The sequence below is a fragment of the Macaca mulatta genome, chromosome 3 (genome assembly GCF_049350105.2).
Source record: "Macaca mulatta isolate MMU2019108-1 chromosome 3, T2T-MMU8v2.0, whole genome shotgun sequence".
Classification (NCBI taxonomy): Eukaryota; Metazoa; Chordata; class Mammalia; order Primates; family Cercopithecidae; genus Macaca; species Macaca mulatta.
In genome coordinates, this window is record NC_133408.1 from 52,381,793 (window position 1) to 52,400,979 (window position 19,187).

At 48.9% G+C, this 19,187-nt stretch overlaps 1 protein-coding gene across 8 annotated transcripts in view; it reads left to right on the forward strand.

Annotated features, from left to right (window-relative positions):
• The first annotated feature begins 2,975 nt into the window (after positions 1-2,975).
• Positions 2,976-19,187, forward strand: part of RCC1L (RCC1 like) — a 52,419-nt gene continuing 36,207 nt past the window's right edge. For all 8 annotated transcript variants that reach the window (XR_013415213.1, XR_013415211.1, XR_013415212.1 and 5 more), the window contains exons 1-6: positions 2,976-3,352; positions 7,778-7,907; positions 12,039-12,167; positions 13,139-13,205; positions 14,413-14,464; positions 16,726-16,810. Coding sequence is in view for 4 of the 8 variants with exons in the window: in XM_077996637.1 (XP_077852763.1) it covers positions 3,029-3,352; positions 7,778-7,907; positions 12,039-12,167; positions 13,139-13,205; positions 14,413-14,464; positions 16,726-16,810 (787 nt within the window). In the remaining 4 variants the exon portion in view is untranslated. The remainder of the gene's footprint in view (positions 3,353-7,777; positions 7,908-12,038; positions 12,168-13,138; positions 13,206-14,412; positions 14,465-16,725; positions 16,811-19,187) is intronic.

Genomic DNA, 19,187 nt, shown 5'->3' on the forward strand with positions numbered 1-19,187 from the left:
TAGAGAATTTCAGCTACATCAAACGTCAAAATAATTAGAATGCGTACAGGAAAATATCATCATAAGTGGTGAAGAAATTAGCTTGGCTAACATTTGCAGACATTTGGATACTCTGAGATAGCTGATAGTTTGACAGTAGTACCATCTTTTCCAAGCAAAAATTTGGACAGAAATGCAAGTATTTTCTAGCATAGAACTAGTCTATAAAACTAGTCAAGTTTTTTTCATTTTTGTTTGTTTGTTTTTGAGCCGGAGTCTCTCTCTGTCACCCAGGCTGGAGAGCAGTGGCGCAATCTCGGCTCATCGCAACCTCTGCTCCTGGGTTCAAGCATTTCTCGTGCCTCAGCCTTCTGTGTACCTAGGATTAAAGGCACCTGCCACCACGCCCAGCTAATTTTTTTTAGTAGAGATAGTATTTTTAGTAGAGATAGCATTTCATCATGCTGGCCAGGCTGGTCTTGAATTCCTGACCTCAGGTGAGCTACCTGCCTCGGTTTCCCAAAGTGCTGGGATTAGAGGCGTGAGCCACTGTGCTCAGCCAGAAAAGCAAGTATTTTCTAGCATACAACCAGTCTTCAAAACCAACCAAGTTTTGATAGCAAAATAGAAAAGCCCAGTTGTGGCTACAAATCCAGCTCTTTATTGGCCAAATAGACATTTAGGATGTTTTATCCGGTCTTAAGAGACAGAATTGGTGGGTAAGTATTGCCACCCCGTGGCTGTCGTTCACATTGCAGTTTGTCCTTTGTCTTCAAAATACTAAACCAAGGCTTATGTCCTTTGGATATCCCTTAATAGTAAAATGTTTTAGAAATTTGAGAGACTCACATAGGGTTATTAAAATATTGACAAATTAAAAAAAATTAAAACCTACTATCCTATCATCATTATGCGTTTGTAAAAGGCCAGACGTTGGGCCAGGCGCAGTGGCTCACACCTGTAATTCCAGCACTTATGGAGGCCAAGGTAGGTGGATCACCTGAGGTCAGAAGATGGATCACCTGAGGTCAGGAGTTCGAGACCAGCCTGGCCAATATGGTGAAACCCTGTCTCTACTAAAAATACAAAAAGTAGCCAGGCAGGGTGGTGGGTGCCTGTAATCCTAGCTATTCAGGAGGCTGAGGTAGGAGAATCACTTAGAACCCACGAAGCAGAGGTTGAAGTGAGCTGAGAATGCGCCACTGCACTCAAGCCTGGGTGATAGAGACTCTGTCTCAAAAACAAACAAAAAAACAGATGGCACACTTGACACAGCAGCTATGAGTTGGACCATGCACTTAATGCACTCACCTAAATGTATGGTGGTCCTGTTCCCTACCACAATCCATCTTTTTTTTTTTTTTTTTTTTGAGATGGAGCCTGGCTCTGTCGCCAGGCTGGAGTGCAGTGGCACGATCTCGGCTCACTGCAAGCTCCGCCTCCCGGGTTCAAGCGATTCTCTTGCCTCAGCCTCCCACATAGCTGGGACTATAGGTGCATGCCACCATGCCCAGCTAATTTTTGCATTTTTAGTAGAGACAGGGTTTCACCATGTTGGACAGGATGGTCTCCATCTCTTGACCTCGTGATCTACCTACCTCGGCCTCCCAAAGTGCTGGGATTACAGGCGTGAGCCACTGTGCCTGGCCAATCCATCATTTTTTTAGGAGCCAAACAGGTGAACTCAATGGAGAGCCACCCATTGGATAGGAATCACCACCCCTCTGAATCCTTTATATCTTTGAAGGTGGCACTAGCGTCTACAATTCCATGTGGCAAACAGTGTGGGTTCTGATTGAATACTGGTTGGGTCGAGACAGGGTAAGGGGACCAATGTGAGCGGCTAAGTGTATCTATCCCAAATGTGTCCTTGGGTGCCAGGGAACTTACTACCAGGTGGGTCCATGGACACATTTATTTTTACTTTTATATTTACATTTAATTTAATTTAATTAATTTATTTATTTATTTATTTTTTCAGAGACAGGGTCTCACTCTGTTGTGCTGGCTGGAGTGCAGTGGTGCAATCATGACTCACTGCAGCCTCAAACTCCTGGGCTTAAGCCATCCTCCTGCCTCAGTCTCCCAAGGAGCTGGCACCACAGGTGCACACCATCACGCCGAGCTAATTTTTAAATTTTTTTGTAGAGAAAGGGTCCACTATGTTGCTCAGGCTGGTCTCGAACTCTCAAGTGATTCTCCCACCTTTGTCTTCCAAATTGCTGGAAGACTTGGTCCGCCGCAGAGAAGAGATTTCATAGCCAGGCAGACTGGTGGTTTCAGTGCCTTCATGAATTTTACTCCCTGTAGTAAGAGGCTTTCCATGAGCAGTCTTGCAGTCACCACATTTTATCAGTGGGTGTTCCCCAGTCACCTTCCATAAAACAGGCCTGCACAGGCCGGGGGCGGTGGCTCATGCCTGTAATCCCAGCACTTTGGGAGGCCGAGGTGGGTGGATCACTGGAGGTCAGGAGTTCAAGACCAGCCTGGCCAACATCGTGAAACCCCGTCTCTACTAAAAATACAAAAATTAGCCGGGCGTGGTGGCGTACGCCTGTGGTCCCAGCTACTCGGGAGGCTGGGACACGAGATTCACTTGAACCCGGGAGGGGGAGGTTGCAGTGAGCTGTCTGTCTAAAGGTGAGTAATAGGTTTGAGGGGACCTGGGCAGGGGAAGCGAAGGCAGCAGGGAATCGCCCACTCCAGCTCGCTGTGGCTGGAGGACGGCCTGGGGCGGCGTGGGAGCAGACCGGAGCGCGGAAGGCTGCAGCAAGGCCAGGTGAGAAATGTCGAGGGGCAATTGCAAGGGAGCAAAACAAGACACGGAGTTTTCCTAAGGCACAAGAATCCTAATCCCGCCCCTAACCCCGCCCCTCATTATCGCCCTGCCCCTCCAAGCCCAGCCCCGCACCCCTGAGCCTTGGGCTGCCGTCAGCGCCTTTGCCTTCAACCAGGAGTAAAGGTGGCCGCAACCTCTTCCGCCGAGGCGTGGTGTCAAGGGTCACGCAAGATGGCGGTGCCCAGAGGCTGCTGAGGCGTGGAGCGGAGGATGGCGCTGGTGGCGTTGGTGGCTGGGGCCCGGCTGGGGCGGCGGCTGAGCGGGCCGGGGCTGGGGCGAGGGCACTGGACGGCGGCCAGGCGCTCGCGGAGCCGGCGCGAAGCGGCAGAAGCCGAGGCCGAGGTGCCCGTGTTCCAATACGTGGGCGAGCGCGCTGTCCGCGCCGATCGCGTCTTCGTGTGGGGCTTCAGCTTCTCCGGGGCGCTGGGCGTGCCCACCTTTGTGGTGCCCAGCTCCGGCCCCGGGCCCCGCGCCGGCGCCCGGCAGCGCCGCAGGATCCAGCCCGTGCCCTATCGCCTGGAGTTGGACCAAAAGGTGCGGGCCGCGGCTTCCTCCCTCCCTTCCTCTCTTGCGCTCTCCCGGCCTCCGTCGACCTATTCGCCTCTCTTCAAGAAGCTGGCTCTTCTGGGTGGCCAGACTTCAGGGAGGACGACTCTCGAGCTGGCTGCAAGCCCGGGAGGGGAAGGCGTTAGGAGTGGCCATCAACATTTATTGGGTGGCAGTGCCAAATGTTGTGCCGGGTCGTGTCATTCGCTTAGGACGCACTGAGTCGACAATTGTTATCCCCAATTACAGGGGAGGAAGGAGAGGCCCAGAGAGGTTGAGGCCCGAGGCCCCACCGCTGCTAGCTGTTTATATGCGGTGGGATTCTCACTCAGGCCAGCGTGACTGCAGGAGTTCTGATGTTAGGAAAGCAAAATTCGAAAGTCCATTGAAAATGTATACCAGCTGAGGTGTTTCAATGAACAACTCAGAAAGGGGATTTTTTTTTTAATTTAATTTTTAGAGACAGGGGCTCCCTTTGTCACTCAGTCTGGAGTGCAGTGGTGTCATAGCTCATTGCAGCCTCGACCTCCCGGGCTCAAGAGATCCTCCTGCCTCAGCCTCCCATGTAGCTGGGAATACAGGTGTGCGCCAACATGCCGGGCTAATTTTTAATTTTTTTGGTAGAGATGGGTCTTGCTATTTTGCCCAGGCTGGTCTTGAACTCCTGAGCTCAAGTGATTCTCCCACCTCAACCTCCCAAAGTGCTGGGATTATAGGTATGAGCCACTGCACCTGGCCTTTTTTTCTTTGTTTCTTAGACTGGCCAATCTCAGTTGGCCTATTTTCAAGTTCACTGATTGTGATTCTTTCTTTTGCCTGCTCACATCTGCCGTAAAGCTCATTTAGTAATTTTGAGTTTTTTTTGAAACAGGGTCTCACTCTGTCACTGGGGCTGGAGTACGGTGGCTTGATCTCTGTTCATTGCAACCTCTGCCTCCTGGGCTCAAGTGATCCTCCCACCTCAGCTTCCTGAGTAACTGGGATTGCAGGCGCATGCCACCACACCTGGCTAATTTTAAATTTTTTTTAGAGATGTGGGGCGGGGAGGGGGGGCGCGTCTCATTATGTTGCCCAGGCTGGTCTTGAACTCCTGGCCTCAAGTGATTCTTGTGCTTTAGCCTCCCAAAGTGCTGGGATTACAGGCATGAGCCACACTGCCTGGCTGACTTTGCTCTTTTCTGTGTTTCTGAATGCATGGCCAGGGGCTGTCTCCTGCCTCCCACATAGATTGTTTTGGTGGTACTGGAGCCATTCCAGTGGTGTAGGGGGGCTCTAGGAGGCCAGAGAACTGGAGGTTTTTTTGACTAGCACAATTATGCAGGCCTATATATTGTATTCCAAATGCATATTACAAAGGAAAATATCACTCTTGGATGACTTGATTAAACAAGGTGTCAACACGTCAAATTTAAAGAAATATTTAGCTAGCTTTCTTCAAGAAATGCTGGAATGAAAAAAAAGAGTTCCCAGCGTTTGTTCATGATTAGTGCTGAAGTGGCGTTTTCCAGCAGGCATTTTGGTATGGGTTTACCACTGATCGTGTTAGGATTAGGTTAGATTTACATATGGTCCCTGAGAGACACTACAGAGGCGTCTGATCAACTGTAAACAGCCAAGAGGTAGTAGGGGATGGTTAGTGTGACCATATAATTTGTCATCCAATTTGAGAGTGAACATTGGGACATTGGCTGTAAACCAGGACTGCCCCAGGCCAACTGGGAATATGGTCACTCTGGGTGGTATGGAAAGAGGGTTTATTTTATTTATTTATTATTATTTTTTTTTATTTAAGATGGAGTCTCACTCTCTCGCCCAGGCTGGAGTGCAGTGACATGATCTCTGCTCACTGCAACCTCCACCTCCTGGGTTCAAGAGATCCTCCTGCCTCAGCCTCCTGTGTAGCTGGGATTCCAGGTGCCTGCCACCTCGCCCAGCAAATTTTTGTATTCTTAGTAGAGATGGGGTTTCGCCTTGTTAGCTAGGCTAGTCTTGAACTGAACTCAAGCGATCCGCCCGCCTCGGCTTCCCAAAGTGCTGGGATTACAGGCGTGAGCTACTGTGCCCGGCCAAAAGAGGGTTGATTTTAAAATCAAACCATCTTTGGTCTGTATCCAACCCCACTGGAAGCCCCGGTTTTCTCATCGGGTCAGTGAAGGCGAGGATTTATGAGAGTGTAGTTAAAACACCCACCAAAGACCTTGGGGTTGTCACTGTGTTAAATTCACAGTAGCTGTAGTACTGAGTTTTCCTTTTCATGGTAGTAGCCCGAGAATGTAACGGTGTAGTGTCAGGGTGAAAAGCATGTAGTCAAGTTACTCAACCTCTAGGAACTACACTTTCTCATCTGCCTTATACTACTGCTGCTAACAGCAGTAAGAAATAGAACATAGAAAAACAAAAAAAGCAATTACAAAAAAAACCCTAAACGACAACAAAAATGAAACGTAAAATATAGGCTAAAATATAGGCCAGGTGTGGTGGCTCATGCCTGTAATTCCAGCACTTTGGGAGGCCAAGGTGGGAGGATCATTTGAGCCCAAGAGTTTGAGACCAGCCTGGGTAACATAGAACCCTATCTCTCTCTCTCTCTATATATATATGTATATATGTGTATATATATGTGTGTATATGCAGATATACATATATACACGTGTATATACGCACATATATACATGTGTATATACACCTATATGTGTATATATGTATATATATACCTATGTATGTATGTGTGTATATATACACCTATATGTATGTATGTGTATATATAGCTTTTTTTTTTTTTTTTTTTTTTTTTTTTATCTGGCTCTGTTGCCCAGGCTGGAGTGCAGTAGCATGATCACGGGTCACCACAGCCTCGATCTCCTGGGTTCAAGTGATCCTCCTGCTTCAGCCTCCCGTGTAGCTGGGACCATAGGCATATGCCGCCACGCTCAGCCTAAATTTTGATTTTTGCATAGAGACAGGTTGTCACTTTGTTGCCCAGGCTCAAAATATAGCTCTTACATTGAGTTGGGTACTGTTCCCTATAAGGGCTTTAGCTGTGTTAACTCGTTTAGTCTTCACAATAGTTCAATGAGAGAGATGGTACTATCTTCACTTTTTAGAGAAGGAGAACAGATACAGAGAGAGAAAGTAATCTACCTCAGGTCACACAGTTGGTAAGGATGGAGCCAGGATTCAGTCTAAGGAGATCTTTCAACTTACCTACCATGGTAAGAGACGGTGGTGGTTTTGTTTTTTTGTTTTTTTATGAGACAGAGTCTTACTCTGTCACCCAGGCTGGAGTGCAGTGGCACCATCTTGACTCACTGCAACCTCTGCCTCCTGGCTTCAAGCAATTCTCCGGCCTCAGCCTCCCGAATACCTGAGATTACAGGCACACACCGCCATGCCCAGCTAATTTTTGTATTTTTTTTTTTTTCCCGAGACAGAGTCTGTCTCTGTCGCCCAGGCTGGAGTGCAGTGGCGTGATCTCGGCTCACTGCAAGCTCCGTCTCCCAGGTTCATGCCATTCTCCGACCTTAGCCTCCTGAGTAGCTGGGACTACAGGTACCCGCCACTGCGCCCAGCTAATTTTTTTCTGTATTTTTAGTAGAGACAGGGTTTCACTATAGTCTCGATCTCCTGACCTTGTGATCCTCCCGCCTCGGCCTCCCAGAGTGCTGGGATTACAGGCGTGAGCCACCGTGCCTGGCCAATTTTTGTATTTTTAGTAGAGAGGGGGTTTCACTATGTTGGCCAAAGCGAGTCTCGAACTCCTGACCTCAAGTGATCTGCCTGCCTTGGCCTCCCAAAGTGCTGGGATTACAGTTGTGAGCCACTGTACTCGGCTGCTAGAGAGTGTCTTGGTTTTGGTGAATGGGGATGGTAATACCTAGTGGTGAGCTGATATTTACCACTATATTTATTGTCTACATGTAAATCACCCTTCATAGAGTGATTATAAAGATTAAATGAGATAATACTTATCAAACATATAGTAAATGCTCAATAAATGCTAGTTGCTGTCTTAATAATATGTGTTCTTAGGCCAGGCACAGTGGCTGTTTCCTGTAGTCCTATCACCTTGGGAGACCAAGGTGGACAGATCACTTGAGGCCAGGAGTTCGAGACCAGCTGGGCCAACATGGTGAAACTCTGTCTCTACTAAAAATACAGAAGTTAGCTAGATGTGGTGCACACACCTGCAGTCCCAGCTACATGGGAGGCCTGAACTTGGGAAATGTAGATTCCAGTGAGCCAAGATCCCGCCGCTGCACTCAGCCTGGGCAACAGAGTGAAACTGTCTCAAAAAAAAACCCAAAAAACCCCAAAATAGTCTGTGTTCTTGGATTTGATAAATAACCTGTCACTTATTACTGAGCAAACTTGACATTACAAATCAGTTCATGCTTTGTGGGAACTGCTTTTCAGATTTCGTCTGCTGCTTGTGGCTATGGATTCACACTGCTGTCCTCTAAGACCACAGATATTACGAAAGTCTGGGGGATGGGACTCAACAAAGATTCTCAGCTTGGATTTCACAGGAGCCGGAAAGATAAAAGTGAGCATCCCTACCTTGTCTCCTCTCTGCCGGGATTGGTCTGAGAAAGCTCTTTTTTTTTTTTTTTTTTTTTTTTGAGACAGAGTATCGCTCTGTTGCCAGGCTAGAGTGCAGTGGCAAGATCCTGGCTCAGTGCAACCTCCATCTCCCAGGTTGAAGTGATTCTCCTGCCTCAGCCTCCCGAGTAGCTGGGATTACAGGCTCACACCATTACGGCTGGCTAATTTTTATATTTTTAGTAGAGATGGGGTTTTACTATGTTGACCAGGCTGGTCTCGAACTCCTGACCTCAGGTGATCCACCCTCCTCGGCCTCCTAAAGTGCTGTGATTACAGGCGTGAGCCACAGCACCCAGCCCTTCCTTTGGTGTTCAAGAACATGGTTTCATAAACCAAACCATAGCAAAAAAAATAGACAAAGACTTAAAGGGATGTTGTTTGAAACCATCTGGGCTAGATTATTTTTTAGCCTCTTTGGTATCAATGTTGAACCATCAGGCAAAGGGCAAGCACCTGGCCTTTGCAGATAAGTAAAGATGTTCTTTTGTGGCCTAAAAGAGATGACCTTTTTTTTCCTAGCTTGGAGACAGGCAGGCTGAAGTACTCTGCAGTGCCTAGAATGTGTTTTTGGGGGGAAAAGGCAGTGAAATCGTTAACATGGAGGCTTTAGTCCAAATGTTTGAGCCTTGGACTGTAAAAATGTTAGAAATAACTTATAATGGCATTTTAAAAAGTAGACATTAGCCCGGCTAGGCGTGGTGGCTCACGCCTGTAATCCCAGCACTTTGGGAAGCTGAGGAGAGTGGATCACTTGAGGCCAGGAGTTTGAGACCAGCCTGGCCAACATAGTGAAACCCCATCTCTACTAAAAATATAAAAAATTAGCCAGGCATGGTGGCATGCGCCTATATAGTCCCAGTTACTTTGGAGACTGAGGCACGAGAATCTCTTGAACCCGGGAGGTGGAGGTTGCAGTGAGTCGAGATCATGCCACTACACTCCAGCCTGGGTAACAGAGTGAGACTGTCTGAAACAAACAAACAAACAGACAAACAGAAAAGTAGAAATTAACTAAAAATTACTATGAGAGCAGTAAGAAATATTTCCTAGGCCAGGCACAGGGGCTCACGCCTGTAATCCCAGCACTTTGGGAAGCCGAGGTGGAAGGGATTGCTTGAGACCTGGAGTTCCAGACCACTCTGGGTAACATAGCGAGACCCTGTCTCTAAAAAAAAAAAATGAAGAAGAATTAGCTGAGCATGGTGGCATGCACCTATAATCCTGGTACTCCAGAGGCTGAGGTGGGAGGATTGCTTGAGCCCAGGAGTTTGAGGCTGCAGTGAGTGGTGACTGCACCACTGCACTCCAGCCTGCGCAACAGAGCAAGAGCATGTCTCTTAAAAAAAAGGAAAAAAGAGGCCAAAGTGCTGCTTATAATCCCAGCACTTTGGGAGGCCGAGGCGGGTGGATCACGAGGCCAGGAGATCGAGACCATCCTGGCTAACACGGTGAAACCCCATCTCTACTAAAAAATACAAAAAAAATTAGCCGGGCGAGGTGGCGGGCGCCTGTAGTCCCAGCTACTTGGGAGGCTGAGGCAGGAGAGAGGTGGTGCTTGCAGTGAGCTGAGATCCGGCCACTGCACTCCAGCCTGGGGCACAGAGCCAGACTCCATCTCAAAAAAAAAAAAAAAAAAAAAGGAAAAAAGAAAGAGTTCCTAAAATAGGGAGGAAATTACCCAGAAATACATACTGGACAAACCTCTCATTTTTATTTTTTACTGTTCCCTTGTTCACAGACAAATACATTTTTACATAATTTTAATCGTAGCATATATTTTGTTTTCTGTCTTTTTTCATTTATTTTATATCAGATGTCTTCTTTTTTTGTTTGAGATGGAGTCTTGCTCTCGCCCAGGCTGGAGTGCAGTGGCATGATCTTGGCTCACTGTAACCTCCACCTCCCTGGTTCAGGTGATTCTCCTGCCTCAGCCTCCTAAGTAGCTGATACTACAGGCACCCGCCATCACACCTGGCTAATTTTTGGATTTTAGTAGAGACGGGGGTTTCACCATTTTGGCCAGGTTGGTCTCGAACTCCTGACCTCAAGTGATACGCCTGCCTTGGCCTCCCAAAGTGCTGGGATTATAGGTGTGAGCCACCATGCCTGATCTATGTATCAGATGTCTTTTATAAGTCAGTATTGAAGTCTTTATTAGCTGTAAGATGTTACATTACATTTTTTTTTGAGTCAGAGTTTCACTCTTGTTGCCCAGGCTGGAGTGCAGTGGCGTGATCTCAGCTCACTGCAGCCTCCTCCTCCTGTGTTTAAGCAATTCTCTTGCCTCAGCTTCCGAGTAGCTGGGATTACAGGCATGTGCTACCACACCCGGCTAATTTTGTATTTTTAGTAGAGACAGGGTTTCTCCATGTTGGTCAGGCTGGTCTCAAGCTCCCGACCTCAGGTGATCTGCCTACCTTGGCCTCCCAAAGTGCTGGGATTACAGGTGTGAGCCACTGTGCCCGGCCTGTGTTACATTTTTTATACCTTTTATCCAGAGCAATTTTAGACGTACAGAAATGTACAGAGGCCGGGCGCGGTGGCTCACATGTGTAATCCCAGCACTTTGGGAGACCGAGGCGGGTGGATCACGAGGTCAGGAGTTCAAGACCAGCCTGGCCAAGATGGTGAAACCCCTGTCTCTACTAAAAATACAAAAAAATTAGCCAGGCGTGGTGGCAGGCACCTGTAATCCCAGCTACTCTGGAGGCTGAGGCAGAGAACTGCTTAAACCTGGAGGGGCGGAGGTTGCAGTGAGCCCAGATCACGACACTGCACTCCAGCCTGGGTGACAGAGCGAGACTCAGTCTCAGAAAAAAAAAAAGTGTACAGAGTAGTATGATGTAGCATCACCAGCTTCAGGCGTCGTCAACTCATGCCAGTCTTGTTTTCTTCATTTTTCCCACCTTCCCCCTCAGTAAATTTGAAGCAAATTCCAACAGTTTAATTTTTTTTGGGGGGTGGGGGCCAGGGTTTTGCCCTGTCACCCATGCTAGAGTGCAGTGTCATGATCACTGCTCACTGCAGCCTTAACCTCCCTGGCCCAAGTGATCCTCACACCTCAGCCTCCCAAGTAGCTGAAAGTGATCCTCCCAACTCAGCCTCCCAAGTAGCTGGGACCGTAGGCATGCACCATAATGCTCGGCTGATTTCTGTACTTGTGTGTGTGTGTGTGTGTATGTGTGTGTGTCTGTGTGTATATATATATATATATGTATAGTTTTAAACTGTGTCTTGCTCTGTCTCCCAGGCTGGAGTGCAGTGGTGCAATCTTGGCTCACTGGCAACCTCTGCCTCCTGGGTTTGAGCGATTCTCCTGCCTGAGCCTCCTGAGTAGCTGGGACTACAGGTGCCCACCATAATGTCTGGCTAATTTTGTATTTTTAGTAGAGATGGGGGTTCCACCATGTTGGCCAGGTTGGTCTCGAACTCCTGACCTCTGGTGATCCGCCCGCCTTGACCTCCCTCCCGTGCTGGAATTACAGGCATGAGCCACTGTACCCGGCCAAGATTTCTTTAATAAGAAGACCAAGTATGCTTCCCCACCCCCCACTCCCCCCACCACCGGCATGAAGTCTTGGCTCTTTTTCCCCAGGCTGGAGTGCAGTGGCGCCATCTCGGCTCACTGCAACGTCCACCTCCTGGGTTCAAGCAATTCTCCTGCCTCAGCCTCCCAAGTAGCTGGGACTACAGGCACCCGCCACCACGCCCGGCTAATTTTTGTATTTTAAGTAGAGACAGGGTTTCACCATTTTGGCCAGGCTGGTCTCGAGCTCCTGACCTCAGGTGATCCGCCTCCCTCGGCCTCCCAAAGTGCTGAGATTACAGGCATGAGCCACTGCGCCTGGCCAGAAGACCAAGTATGCTTTTCTGGAACCTGCTTTGTGTAACTCCCATGGCATGAGCTGGGAGTTGGGCTTCTGGTCCTCGCTCTGCCCGTAACTTACCTGCCTTGATGAGTCTTTCCTACCTCCGACTCTCTTTTTTCCAGTGTAGTAGTGTGGAGTTGGACAGTGTGATTCCCAGTGTTAGAAATGCATGCCTCTCAATCGGTGTCCTGTGTCTTTTCCAGCGAGGGGCTATGAGTATGTGTTGGAGCCCTCACCCGTCTCCCTGCCTCTGGACAGACCTCAGGAGACACGGGTGCTGCAGGTCTCCTGCGGCCGAGCTCACTCTCTTGTGTTGACTGACAGGGAAGGAGGTGAGTTACCCTGCTGAAGGGTGGTGGAGGAGTGTGGGGACCATTTCACTATGAACTGGAGCCTCAGATCAGCCTGAGTGGCTTGTTCGATTGAACCACATCTAATGAGTGAACTGTGGCGTTTCCTGAGCAGATCGGTGGGATTGCTCAAGACAGCTGGGCACAGCTTGTTGATTCTTATGTGGTCCGCTCTCTGGTTCTTGGAAAATCGTATGTATTTATAAATATAACTGCACACAAGGCAGCCTGATCCATTTGCTGTGAAGTCACTGAACTGGGTGGTGTGTAGAGGTGGCTTTTTCTATTTTTTCTTTTTTTTTTTTTGAAACAGTCTCGCTCTGCTGCCCAGGCTGGAGAGCAGTGGCATGATCTTGGCTCACTGCAACCTCTGCCTCCCGGGTTCAAGTGATTCTCCAGCCTCAGCCTCCCGAGTAGCTGGGATTACAGGTGGCCGCCACCACGCCCAACTAATTTTTGTATTTTTTGTAGAGACAGGATTTCACCACGTTGGCCAGGCTGGTCTTGAACACCTGACCTCAGGTGATCCGCCTGCCTTGGCCTCCCAAAGTGCTGGGATTAGTCATGAGCCACTGTGCCTAGCTTCAAATTTCATTTTCCGGCTGAGTGTGCTCTGTAGGAGAAGGCGGAGGTGGCGTTTAGGAGCTCTTTTTAGAGGGGATTGGTGTTAAAGGCAGGCTGGTGACAGGTACAGGGAGTGCAATTCTAGCCTCAGAAGGTGGAATTCCCAAGAGGTGGATCCAGGGCCAGGAGGGGAAGGTGGATCTAGACCCCCACACGCCTCTTGGGAGTTTCTGCAGAGCCTGAGAAAGTTGGAGAAGGAAACCCAGGGAATGTTGGAGGAGGGGGGTGAGCTAACCAGGACGGGACCACCAGTGAGACCCCTTCCAGTCCTCACATTCTTGGATCCCACAAACCTGCAGAACTGATTTAATCAGTGGTGTTATTTTTAGTCTTCAGCATGGGAAACAATTCTTATGGACAATGTGGAAGAAAGGTGATCGAAAATGAAATTTACAGGTGAGTTCCTAGAAGGCCTACCCCTTCCCCATGTTGGGTTAAATGTCAAACATTTCTAGGGAGATGACTGTGGTAAACCCATGGGGCGGTCAGAGGCATGCCTGAGAGGGGGCCGTGAGAACTCAGCAGAAAGCTGGGGGAGTCCTGTCTGTTTCAGGTTGAGCACCATGCATTAGCTTGGTGGGAGAAGAGGGGGTGTGAGCATTGGTTTTGATGTGTAAAACTTCTTTGGATAAATCTTTTTTTTTTTGAGATGGAGTCTTACTCTCTCGCCAGGCCAGAGTTCAATGGCGCGATCTGGGCTCGCTGCAACGTCCACCTCCCAGGTTCAAGCAATTTTCCTGCCTCAGCCTCCCAAGTAGTTGGGACTACAGGCACACACCAGCACACCCAGCTAATTTTTGTAGTTTTAGTAGAGACGGGGTTTCACCATGTTGGCCAGGATGGTCTCCATCTCTTGACCTCATGATCTCCCCACCTTGGCCTCCCAAAGTGCTAGGATTACAGGCGTGAGCCACCGCTCCTGGCCCTCTTAGGATGAATTTTTACAAATTGAGTTTTTATTTTATCAAATTGATTTTTAAACATTCCCCTTTATTTCAGGTTTTTTCATTTTATTTTTTGTTTGTTTGAGACAGAGTCTCACTGTGTCACGCAGACTGGAGTGCAGGTGAGATCTCGGCTCGCTGCAACTTCCACCTCCCAGGTTCAAGCGATTCTCATGTCTCAGCCTCCCGAGTAGCTGGTATTACAGGCGCCCGCCACCACACCTGGCTAATTTTTTGTATTTTTAGTAGAGATGGGATTTCGTCATGTTGGCCAGGCTGGTTTCAAACTCCTGACCTCAAGTAATCCGCCCGTCTCGGCCTCCAAAAGTGCCTTGGTATTACAGGCATGAGCCATCGTGCCTAGTCAATTCTTTTCATTTTAGTGTTTAAAAACATTTCCCTCTAGTTCCTTGTGTGATGTTGGAGGGCCTTAACACCACTCTCGACTTTGGCCATGTGTCAAAATCACCTAGGATTTTGTTTTGTTTTACTTTTATGCCCAGGCCTGTTTCAGCCTCAAATTTGACCTTGAGAGTTACCCTAACAGTTACTGTGTGTGCGGAAGGGACAGACCATCAGTTGGGGTGACAGGGGAAAGGCTTCACAGGGCTTGTCGTGACCGCATCCCTTGCTTCTTCCCAATTTGTTCCTGGCTGTAGTGAAAGTCACAGAGTCCACAGAATGCAGGACTTCGATGGCCAGGTGGTCCAGGTAAGAGAGATGGGCCGAGAGCTGCTTGTTCTGTTCCCGGGGTGCTTTTGAAAAGTTGAGATTTGGGTCAGGTGATGGCAAGTTTGTTAGGGGAATTTTCCGAATTAAATTATTTTAGTAAAAATTATAGCCTACCTACTATAGGCCAGGATTTATACTAGATTCTAGGGATACCAAGTTTAATAAGATTTTGGGGCCAGGCATGGTGGCTCATACCTGTAATCCCAGCACTTTGGGAGGCCGAGGCAGGTGGATCACCTGAGGTCAGGAGTTCCAGACCAGCCTGGCCAACGTGGTGAAACCCCATCTCTACTAAAAATATAAAAATTAGCTGGGTGTGGTGGCGCATGCCTGTAATCCCAGCTACTCAGCAGGCTGAGGCACAGGAATTGCTTGAACCTGGGAGGTGGAGGCTGCAATGAGCCAAGAGATTGCACCACTGCACTCCAGCCTGGACGACAGAGCAAGTCTCTGTCTTAAAAAAAAAGATTTTTGGGGATGATACTCTAGTGGGTGAACAAGTTAAAAAGCTCACTGAGGCCAGATGTGGCTCACCCCTGTAACCTCAGCATTTGGGGAGGCCGAAGCAAAGGTATCACAGCACTTGCTGTATTCATGCATATATGCATTTAAATATTTATTGTAGGTACCTACCATGAGCCAGGCACTATTCTGGGGATGAGAATAAAATGGAAAGCAAAATACAGCTGGCCTAGAACACCACATCACTAATTATACTGTGATACGGCTTTTTGGTTTTATTTGAAAAAAAATTTTTTTTTTTTGAGATGGAGTCTTGCTCTGTTGCCCAGGCTGGAGTGCAATGGCGCCATCTCGGCTCACTGCAAGCTCTGCCTCCCGGGTTCACACCATTCTCTTGCCTCAGCCTCCCGAGTAGCTGGGACTACAGGCGCGTACCACCACGCCCGGCTAATTTTTGTATTTTTAGTAGAGACAGGGTTTCATCGTGTTAGCCAGGGTGGTCTCGATCTCCTGACCTCATGATCTGCCCGTCTCGGCCTCCCAAAGCGCTGGGATTACAGGTGTGAGCCACCGCGCCTGGCCATATTTGAAAATTTTTTAGAGGCAGGGTCTCACTCTGTTGCCTAGGCTGGAATGCAGTGGCGCGATCATAGCTCACTGCAGCCTTGAACTCTTGGGCCCAAGTGATCTTCTTGCCTCAGCCCCCTGAGTAACTGGGTCTACAGGCGTGCATCATCATCCTTGGCTAATTATTTTATTTTAAAGAGAGAGAGATTCTCACTGTGTTGGCCAGGCTGGTCTCAAACCCTTGGCCTCAAGCCATCCTTCCGCCTTGGCCGTCCAAAATGTTGGGATTACGGGTGTAAGCCACCATGCCGGGCCTCCTTCACCTATTAGACTGAGTGACTTTGTGCAAGTTACCAGAGATCTCAGCCCACAGCAACCTCCACTTCCTGGATTCAAGTGATTCTAGTGCCTCAGACCTCCTAGTAGCTGGGATTACAGGCATGCGCCACCAGACCTGGCTAATTTTTATATTTTTAGTAGAGATGGGGTTTTACCATGTTGGCCAGGCTGGTCTTGAACTCCTGGCTTCAGGTGATCCACACGCCTCAGCCTCCCAAAGTGCTGGGATTACAGGAGTGAGTCGCTGTGCCCAGCTGAGATTCAGTTTCTTACTCGGTGGTTTTGGATATTGACTTAGCACAGTGTCTGGCATAAAAATCATTCAATAGATGACACTTTTCATTAGGCAGTTAGAAAAATGAGTCTGGAACTGGGGAGAGTGGTTGAGACCAGAGATCACAGTGCAGAGGCCACAGTTAAGCATTGGGAGTGGCTGCCGTCTCCCAGGGTAGCATGAGGAGTGAGGAGAGAGGAGGGCAGGAGACAGACCCTGGAGAGAGATCCCAACAGCAAAGGGTCTGAAGTAGAGGCTGAGTGCGCGAGCAAGGCTGGAAGCTGTGAGAGAGTAGAAGAGAGGGCTGGGAGGAGAAGGGTTATGGAGGAGGGGTGGTTCTTTGGAGATGGTGTGGGATGGACGGCAGAGCTCTTGGATTTGCCCCTTTGGAGATCTGCATTTTACTTTAATAAGAGCAGTTTCAATGCAGTGGGAGACTGGTGGATTGACAAGGAGTAAGATGAGCATAGAGCAGCCTGCCCGGACCATGCTCCAGGTGCCCAGGAGTGGCAGGCGATGGTGCTGGTCCTTCTTTGGATGAGGACACCAGGGTTCTAAGCATTTCTTCTCATCCCCCTGACCTCTGTTTGTCTGCTAGGTCGCCTGTGGTCAGGATCATAGTCTGTTCCTGACGGATAAAGGAGAAGTCTATTCTTGCGGATGGGGCGCTGATGGGCAAACAGGTAGAGTTCTTTTCATGCACTGGGGTCGTGAAAGTTCTCGGTCCATGTCATGTGGAGCTGTGAGCTGCAGGGCATTTATGGGCTAGAACCCTTCTTCCTTAATTCAGCTCTTACCTCTTATCACTTTCTGAGGAACACTGTCTTGGCTCCATCGCCCAAGCTGGAGTGCAGTGGTGCGATTACATCTCACTGTAGTCTCAAACTTCCAGGCTCAGGTGATCCTCCCACCACAGCCTCCAGAATAACTGGGACAACAGGTGTGAGCCAACAAGCCCAGCTTATTTTTTGTAGCAACAGGGTTTCGCCGTGTTGCCCAGGCTGGTCTTGAACTCCTGACCTTAAGCAGTCTGCCTGCTGTGGCCTCTTGGTGTGCTGGGATTCCAGGTGGGAACCACTGTGCCCTCCTGTAATACTATTTTTTTGCATCTCTGCCATTCCCCTCAGCACTGGCTGCCACAGAAATAAACTGAGAGAAGGCTGGGTGTGGTGGCTCACACCTGTAATCCCAGCACTTTGGGAGGCCGAGGTGGGTGGATCACTTGAGGTCAGGAGTTTGAGACCAGCTTGGCTACCATGGTGAAACCCCATCTCTACTAAAATTATAAAAATTAGCCGGGTGTGGTGGCGCATGGCTGTAATACCAGCTACTAGGGAGGCTGAGGCAGGAGAATTGCTTGAACCTGGGAGGCGGAGGTTGCAGTGAGCCAAGATCACACCACTGCACTCCAGCCTGGCAACAGAGCGAGACTCCATCTCAAAAAAAAATGAACTGAGAGAGCATTAGGGTATCTTTGTCCACTCAACAGAGGAGTTCTGAGTCTTTTAGCAACAAGAACAAGCTGTTTGAGGCTTTAAAAAAGTTTTTAAAATTTTATTTATTATTATTATTTTTTTTTTTCAAGACAGTGTCTCACTCTGTCGCCCAGGCTGGAGTGCAGTGGCGTGATCTCGGCTCTCTGCAAGCTCCACCTCCCGGGTTCATGCCATTCTCCTGCCTCAGCCTCCCGAGTAGCTGGGACTACAGGCGCCCGCCACCTCGCCCGGCTAATTTTTCGTATTTTTTAGTAGAGACGGGGTTTCATCGTGTCAGCCAGGATGGTCTCGATCTTACCTCGTGATCCACCCGCCTAGGCCTCTCAAAGCGCTGGGATTACAGGCATGAGCCACCATGCCCGGCCCCAGTCTTTTTACTGTCTCCATAGTCTGTCTTTTTCAGAATGCCGTATAGCTAGAATGCTATAGTATGTAACCTTTTCAGATAAGCTTCTTTTAATCAGTATCATGCATTTAAGTTTCCTCCACGCCTTTCCATGGCTTGGCGGCTTACTGCTTTTTAGTGCTAAATAACAAACATTACATTGTCTGGATGCACCATGGTTGATCCATTCACCTGCTGAGGAACAGGCTCATCCCTTTGAGGACCCTGGTTGAAGGCAGGAGTCTACAGTTCAGTGTTCTGCCTTGGGCTGCTGCCCAGGGGTTACCCCCATAGCAAGTGCCGATAATGACATTTGCTTTTGGGCAGGTCCTGCCTGTCCTTTTCTCTGCTGTTTTTGTTTGTTTGTTTTTGAGACAGAGGCTCGCTCTGTCGCCCAGGCATGATCGTGCAGTGGCATGATCTTGGCTCACTTCAACCGTTGCCGCCTGGGTTTGAGTGATTCTCCGGCCTCAGACTCCTGAGTAGCTGGGATTACAGGTGCCTGCCACTGCACCCGGCTAATTTTTGTAGAGACGGAGTTTCACCATCTTGGTCAGGCTGGTCTTGAACTCCTGACCTCATGATCCACCCACCTTGGCCTCCCAAAGTGCTGGGATTACAGGCGTGAGCCACCGTGCCCGGCCTCTCTGCTGACTGTTAACCATGCCATTTAAAGTTCCCTGTTTTTTGGGAGTGGTGTTGGGGATGGCATGGGCTCTTAGAGATTTTCTTTATTTCTAGCAAGACCACCAGTGCATTAGAAATTGCTTGTTGTGATCGGGCAGGTGACGCACACCTGTAATCAAGCACTTTGGGAGGCTGAGGCAGGAGGATTGCTTGAGCCTAGGAGTTAGATACCAGCCTGGGCAACATAGTGGGACGCCGTCTCTATTTCAATTAAAACAAAAATTTTAGACCAGGCTCTGTGGCTCACGCCTATAATCCCAGCATTTTGGGAAGCTGAGATGGGTGGATCACTTGAGGTCAGGAGTTTGAGACCAGCCTCGCCAACATGACAAAACCCCATCTCTATGAAAAATACAAAAGTTAGCTGGGTGTGGTGGTGCATGCCTGTGATCTCAGCTTCTTGGGAGGTGGCTAAGGCACAAGAATTAAAAAATTCCTTGAACCCAGGAGGTGGAGATTGCAGTGAGCTGAGATCGCGCCACTGCACTGCAG